This window comes from Mastomys coucha, unplaced genomic scaffold (genome assembly GCF_008632895.1).
Source record: "Mastomys coucha isolate ucsf_1 unplaced genomic scaffold, UCSF_Mcou_1 pScaffold1, whole genome shotgun sequence".
Lineage (NCBI taxonomy): Eukaryota > Metazoa > Chordata > Mammalia > Rodentia > Muridae > Mastomys > Mastomys coucha.
The window spans coordinates 16,569,319-16,577,139 of record NW_022196891.1 but is presented as its reverse complement, the minus strand read 5'-3'; the positions used below and the strand labels follow the sequence as shown (position 1 = coordinate 16,577,139).

Sequence of the window (7,821 nt, the reverse complement as noted above, 5' to 3'; positions counted from 1 at the left end):
CACACACACACACACATATCCACACCACACACACACACACACACACATACACACCACGCACACACACAAACACACGCACACACACTCCTGCCCATCCACCTCTGTTTCAGAGTAACTGGAGTCTAGCCTGAACAATCAGGGTTTTTTTTGTAATTGTTTTATCTTTGGTTTTTTGGAGATTGGGTTTCTTTTTATAACCCTGGCTGTCTTAGAACTCATTCTGTTCCTCTGTTCCAGGTTGGCTTCAAACTCAGAAATCCTCCTGCCTCTGCCTCCAAAGTGCTAGGATTAAAGGCGTGCGCCACCACTGCCCGGCTTTTTTTTTTCTTTTCCAGCCTGAACTCTCTTAACTGATGCTGCAAGTTTCCAATTTCTCAGCTTTAGGCATTTCCTCTTGACTTCCCAGTAAGAAAGGAGGGTTCATCAGCCCGCCTGTGACTACGCAGCCTATGCCTCGTAGTGGTTGTGAATGTGCTGCCAGTTGTGGTTGTATAACACTGTGTATGTCACGCTGGGGTGATTTGGCCCCACTTTCTCCCTCCTGGAGAAAGCCTCTCCCACTTCCAATATGTTTTTACTATTGGAGACTCAAAATCACTTCACATCCTGAGGTCCTCCCCTGTGGCCCTTGGGCCATCACTGTATGACACTGACTTTCAGACCGGCTGACTCTGCAGCCTCATATCTCTCTAAGAACACTGAAAGCTGTGTGTGTGTGTGTGCGCACACGCGCACACATGTGTGTAGATGAACTCGTGTGTAGATGTGGAGGTCTCAGGTGTCTTTGAGTTTTTATTTGACATCGGGTCTCTCTTTGGCCTGGACCATCTCCTCACTCATGATCTCCAGGGATCCCTTTGTCTCTCCCTTCTCATCATCACTGGGACTATAGGCATGCACCCCATGCAGGCTTTCTGTGGGATCTGGGGATCTAACTCGGATTCCCATGCTCACAATGCTAACACTTTACTGAGTGAGCCATTGCTCTTGTCCTGAGGAGTCCTCTTTTAAATCACAGTTCCCAAAACATACCTGGAAGGAGCCCAGGGCCAATTCAAAGAACAGCTGGACCTCCATGGCGTCCTCTGGGGAGAAGGCGAAGACAATGTAGTGGATGCCGAAGAGGGGGATCAGTAGGAGGGTGGACTTGGCCAGGCGCCTGGGGACACAGGGACATGCTGACACTCCTGATCTGCTTAAGCCTCCATCACAGAGAGAGCTCAATTCATTTAGGGACTGACCACTTTAAGTTTGGCTGCAATGTCTCCAGATATTTTTTCAGTTTGGGGAGGTTTTGCTTGTTTCTCTGGATCTGTCTCTCATCTGTCTGTCTATCCATATCTGTCATTTATTTGTGTACCCATCAGCTATTGATCTATCATTTATCAGTCATTTTCTTATGTACCTGCTTATCTATCAATCACTTGCTTATGCATCACCTACCTGTGTTCTGTCTTAAATGTTTGTACACATATCTGTTATCCATCTATATAATTACCTATTTACCCACTTACCTATGATCTGTGTATTTTACAGTGCTAGCTGCTGAGCCCTGGCTCTCACTCACACTAAGCAAATATTCTGTTATAGAGCAACATCTCTAACATGTTTCCATTTACTTCAAAAAACCTCCTAAGGCCTGCGTGCTTGTCAAGTGGTAAGAACAACAGACACCTGACCAAGCCTCAGTGCTTCTGGTCACCCACCCCTGTCGGTAACATATAAGTAAAATTGTACTAGCGTATCAATCAGATAGATGCCTGTCCTATTGCTGCTGTGCTTAACAAACAATGCCATGGCCTATCGAGTCCACACCATCGGAACACCTCCTACCCACTTCCTCCCCCTCCCAGCCTTGCAATGGTCGGATCTCTCTGCTTGTAGGTTTCCTGTCTGATTTCCCAGTTTCTCTCTGCACAGTGCCTGAGGTTTCACACTCAGGCCTAGTCCCACCCACCCACCCTAGTCACACCATAGCTATGTCCCCAGCTTGTCTTCACACTTAGTGACTAGCAGGCACTCGGTAGCTGCTTGTTGACCGTCCCAGCATGCCAAGCTCTTTGCTTCACACTTACTTATAATGGCTTGTTTCAGTTCCTCTTGTTTCTTGAGTTCTAAGTTTTCTCATCAGGATTCTTAGAATGTTTATGAAAAAGATGAAATTGATCTGCAAAGCAAAAAGGCAGAGGTCAGGCTGAAGGTGTTTTGGTTTCCTGAGTCCTCTATCTTGTCCCTGACCCCTAGAGCTGGGGACAGTTAATACAGAAAGGCAAATCACAGCTGTTCATCCCTGCACTCAAAGTCTCAGTGACATAAATAAATCTAGACACCATGGCTGGAAGCAACACATGACTCATGGATCTACGCAACTGCCAGACAGATCACTCATTCTTGGGCTTGGAATTCCCTGTAAATCTTGATGAGTGCAGGCTTGCCTGAGCCATGGGGGCCCACTTTTACCTATTTGTTTATTTATTTTTAAGTTTTCTTATTATATTTGTGTTTTTGCTCATGCATTTGTGCACACACACGCGTGTACACATGCACACGCATGTCTGTGGTGGTCAAAGGCTTACTTGCAGTAATAGCTTCTCTCTTCTGTTGTGGGTTCTGGTGATGGAACACAAGTGGTCAGTTTGTATTGCAAGTGCTTTTTCTCATGGAGTCATTGTGCCAACCCCACCCTCTCCTCTTTGATACAGCATGTCATGATGGAGCTCAGATGAGATTCCAACTCTAAATTCTCCTGCCTCAGTCTCCTGAGTGTCAAAATTACCTTGCTATACTTGGAACGAATTTACTTTCTGTTGCTGTCGTTGTTGTAGTGGTGGTGGTGGTAGTGTTTGGGTTTTTTTTCTTGGAGGTATATTTTGAAGGTTTTTGTTTGTTTGCTTGTTTATGTAAATATATGAGCTCTAGGTCCTGTGAACGACTCTGCCTCAAAAACTGAGATGAATGCCTCTTGACTAGAGGAAGTGGGTGTACTTCCTCCTGCCACTCTTTGGGGAACGGCCTGCTGACCTCTGACCTCTGACCTCTGACCTCTTCGATCCTGCAGCTTATACCTCGTGGCCTTTGCTGGGAACTCAGGTCCCAGGCTCTTCAACCCTCAGGGTTACTCACTGGTTCTGAGTTCAGGAGTACCTACTTGTCCTCAGTTCAGCAGAGGCCAGCCACTCACCAGGATGGACAGAAGCACAGGCCCTCGAATGACCCACCAGATGGAAGCGTTGGAGTTGATGTCCCAGCATCTATGGAAGAGAGTGTACGTCATCGTCAGGGGTGGGGAACTGGGCTGACTGGCTGATGTGTTCCCTAGTGTAACAAGGGGGGGTGGTGCTTATGACCTGAGGCATCCCGTCAGTATGCTCACCCATCAGGATCTCTTCCTCTGGGGGCCAGAGAGGTAGCTCAGTGGTTAAGAACATATACTGTTCTTGCAGAGTTCCTGAGTTCAGTTCCCAGCACCCATGTAGGACCAATCGTCACCACCTTTTAACTACAGATCCAAGAGGTCCAATGTGCTCTTCAGCCTCCGTGGGCATCTGTACTCAAATGTACACGTATCTACATGTATAAACATATGTCCATTGCCTACATGTATAAACATATATACACACACACACTCTACATGTCTAAACATAATTTTTTTTAAAAAAACCCTTAATCATAAAAATATGTCTCTCCTATATCCAGCTAATGCGGCAATGGAATCAAACACTGAATTTCATGCGTGCTAGGCAAGCATTCTGCCTCCTGAGCCAGCGATTCCTAGCTGCAGAGGCAGCAGCTCCAGAGGCCGGCGGTGGGATGCTGTGCTGTCTTCTGGTTACTACTTCTCTTCCTCCCAGCTTACCCAGTGTCCTCTAGAAAGTGCCTGGTGATAGCCCACGAAGTAACAAAAATGGCTGGAGAACCTGAAGATCAGAACAAAGAGAGGCATAGTGTGATGCTCGGTGCTGACGGTCAGCGCGACAGGACTTAGAAAGACTCAACAGACGAGGCTCTTGGCAGGCCTTCAAGGGACTGTCTGGGTTAGGTACAATGAAATAGGAATACCTACCCCAAACATGGGGGGCATTATCCCAAGGGCTGGGGTCCTGCACTGAATAAAAATGAGAGAGAGCTGAGCTCCAGCATTCACATCTCTGCTTCCTGATTGTGGATGCCGTGTGAGCAGCTGTGCCTTTACTGCTGTCATGCACTGTATACCCTCAAACCCTGAGCCAAAACAAACACTTCCTTAAGTTGTTTCTGTCAGGGTAGTTTGTCACAGCAAAGAGACAACTAACTCATTCTTCAACAGAGACACAGTGAACAGACATTTATCCTTGTCTAGGCACTAAGCAGATGATGAGATTCGGTTGCCATGGAACCCCGTTTTCCACCCGTAGCATATGTGTACCCTCTTGCTTCCAGGGTTCTGTAATGCTGTAAGGACTGCAATGGAGTCAGATGGAACCTGCAGGAATAATCTCCTTGTGCACAGCGTAAAGGCTGTCTTTATATTATTCAAATGCTGATTGCTATACTGGCAAAAAGTTGGGAACAGGCCAGACTTTGATATTGCTATTTTTATGAAGCATCCCCTGTCTCAATGTTTTATAAACACTCTTCTCCATTACCTTCTGATTGGTCAATAAAAGCTGGTCAGCCAATTAGCTGGGCAGAAGAAAACAGGGTGGGACTTCCCCTTCTGAGTAGGGGAGGTGTCCTGGCAAGGAGAGGAGAGGAGAGGGGAGGAGGAGGAGGAGGAGGAGGAGGAGGAGGAGGAGGAGGAAGAGGAAGAGGAGGAGGAGGAGGAAGAGGAGGAAGAGAAGGAAGAAGAAGAGGAAGAAGAGGAGGAGGAGGAGAGGAGAGAGGAGGAAGAGGAGAGGGGAGGAGGAGGAGGAAGAAGAGGAGAGAGAGAGAGCGAGAGAGAGAGAGGGAGGGAGAGAGAGAGAGAGAGAGAGAGAGGTCCAGGAGGAGTCATGAGGAGCACGTCACCAAGGGATTCACCACGAGGACACACGTGGAGCAGAGCAAGCCAGGATGAGACTCAAACTGCAAATAGCTCGGAGCCTGTGGCTGGGAGGTAAGCAGCTTAGAAGGCTAGAGCAGCCCAGACCTGCCCAGCTCAGGCTTACAGCTTGTTTCTGTGTCAACTATTTGGGTGCTACAAAGAGAACCCACGGGCTTCGTCCTTAAACTACATCCTACAGGAACCTGCATGCCACTTGGGGTTGGGATACTCCAGGAGCCTGAAGACTTCTGAAAGGGAGAGAAGGCACATGGATGCAATTTGGGGAGGCCCTAGTTTGAAATGGGGTGTGCATAGCAGAGTCAGGTAGATAGAGAATCCAGCAGGTGGAAAACTATTAACTTTATTAAAGTACTGACTTGTACAAACCTTGTCCATTGGAGTGGGAGATCGGTCAGTAGATGCTAATGCTTTTTGGGCAGTCATGAACTGTCTGAGTCTGAGTTCCCAGAAGCCACATGAAAAGTGGTTATCACAGGCCTACACCATCATCAGGTCTTGCTCTTTTCTTTGCTTTACTTTGTCTTGAGACTGGGTCTCATGTAGCCCAGGTTGGTCAATAGGTAACTGAGGATGACCTTGAACTCCTGATTTTCCTGCCTCTGCTTCTTGAGTACTGGGCTGACAGGTGCATACCCTCATGCTGGGTGCAATGAATCAACTGGGGACTTTGTGCTTGCTAGGCAAGCACTCTCTCTCTCTCTCTCTCTCTCTCTCTCTCTCTCTCTCTATATATATATATATATATATATGTATATATATATACATATATATATGTATATGTACTCACTATATATGTATATATACATATATGTATATGTATATATGTATATATAGAAAGAGAGAGGGGAGAGGGGGGGGGTTACTATGTTGTCCAATGACCTCAAACTCCTAGACTCCAGTCATAGTCCTGCCTCAGCCTCACAGGTAGCTGAGTCCCCACACTTTCACCACCAGGTACAGCCTCTTTAGTTTTTCACTGAGACCAATGCAATGATTCTAACAGCTTTGCTGGTTTATATAGTGGATGGGGAGAGGCCAGGCACACAGGTGACAGCAAGTCTCTACCTTACTCTGACCCTGTGACTTCAAACAAGAGCATTAAAGGCTACTTTTCGGAATAAACTGAATGGCCGTAGACAAAAGGCCTAGAAATAGGGCTGCCGAGATGCACTGTTGGGTAAAAGCACTTGCCACTAGGCCTCACGACCTGACTTTGAGCCCTGGACTCAAGAACCAACTCTCACAAACTGATTCCTTACCTCTGTATGTGTACTGTGGCATGTGTATGTGCATGCACAGCAGACACACACACACACACACACACACACACACACACACACACACACCTCTGCACACACTAAAGAAATAACTACAACTTTTAAAGGCCTAGAAATAGCTGAGGACCCTTCAACACAGTAGCCACTTCCAGGTCAGTCTCCCTGGGGAAACAGCTTTCCACCAACTCTACAGTGACTCATTCTTAACTATGAACGGAGTCAAGGTCACAGACATCAGATTACATCAAAAGCTAGAAACAAAACAACCAGAGAAGGAGCAGAGAGGAAACAGACCATGCAAGGAGCTGAAGGAACTTGAACAAAACAACCCAGGGAGGTCACCAGCGAGACCGGGAAGATTGCATCTGGAAGAGACAGCAGGATGCTGCCCATCCGGAGCATCAGAGAACAAGAAAGGGCAGATAAATGAACACACAGTTTCCAAAACAAATACTCTGTAGAGGAGTTGGAAGATAAAGACTAGAAGTCCCCCCCCTCCCCAACGCAGAATAAACAAACTGAACAGTGACGATAGAGCGGGAACTTAGAAAAAAAAAAGGATGTATCAGTGACTTAAATGAGTTTCTGCGACAAGAACAAAGCCAGGGCAAAGAGAAAGGCTCTAAGAGATGGCTCTGGACCTCTCCTCCCATTGATGTCCCACAAGGCCATCCTCTGCTACATATGCAGCTGGATCCATGGGTCCCTCCATGTGTACGCTTTGGTTGATGGTTTAGTCCCTGGGCTGTGAATCCCCAGTGTAGGGGAATGCCAGGGTAGGGGAAGCAGGAGTGGGTGAGTTGGTGAGCAGGGGGAGGGGGCAGAGGAAACTAGGAAAGAGAATAACATTTGAAATGTAAGTGTAAATAAAAAATATATCAGCTGGGTAGTGGTGGTGCATGCCTTTAATCCCAGCACTTGGGAGGCAGAGGCAGGCAGATTTCTGAGTTCAAGGCCAGCCTGGTCTACAGAGTGAGTTCCAGGACAGTCAGGGCTACACAGAGAAACCCTGTCTCAAACAAACAAACAAACAAAACAAAACAAACAAACAAAATCTAATAAAAAAGAAAAATTAAAAAATAAAATAAAATAAGGGGGGTGTGCCTCTGGAGCATTCTCCCAATCAAGGATGTGGTCTGCTGGGATGGCTCAGTGAGTGGCACCCTAGGGACCCATAGGGTTGAAGACAAGAATCCCCTCCCGCACGTTGCCCTTTGTCCCACAGTACAGTTCACATCACTCAAACTAGCATGCACATGCACACACACATTAAGTAAATCCACATTCAAGGACCTAAACCACAGGCCTGTATTTGCCATCCTGAGGAGACTGAGGCAGGAAGATTGTTCGTTCCAGGTCAGCCTAAGCTAGGTAGTGAGTTCCTATCTCAAAACAAAACAAAACAACAACAACAACAACAACAACAAACCTGCAAAAAAAAGAACTGGAGCCATGCATCTGTAGATGAAAACAACACAATGTCAGGGGAGGGCAGGGGAGGGCAGGAGAGGGCAGGAGAGG

General features: G+C 47.0%; 1 protein-coding gene across 2 annotated transcripts in view; it reads right to left on the bottom strand.

Annotated features, from left to right (window-relative positions):
* Positions 1-7,821, bottom strand: part of Sctr (secretin receptor) — a 62,408-nt gene that overhangs the window by 7,228 nt on the left and 47,359 nt on the right. For both annotated transcript variants that reach the window (XM_031380695.1, XM_031380705.1), the window contains 4 exons: positions 3,857-3,917; positions 3,182-3,251; positions 2,076-2,167; positions 1,033-1,159 (listed from right to left, as the gene is read on the bottom strand). In XM_031380695.1, the coding sequence (XP_031236555.1) occupies positions 1,033-1,159; positions 2,076-2,167; positions 3,182-3,251; positions 3,857-3,917 (350 nt within the window). The remainder of the gene's footprint in view (positions 1-1,032; positions 1,160-2,075; positions 2,168-3,181; positions 3,252-3,856; positions 3,918-7,821) is intronic.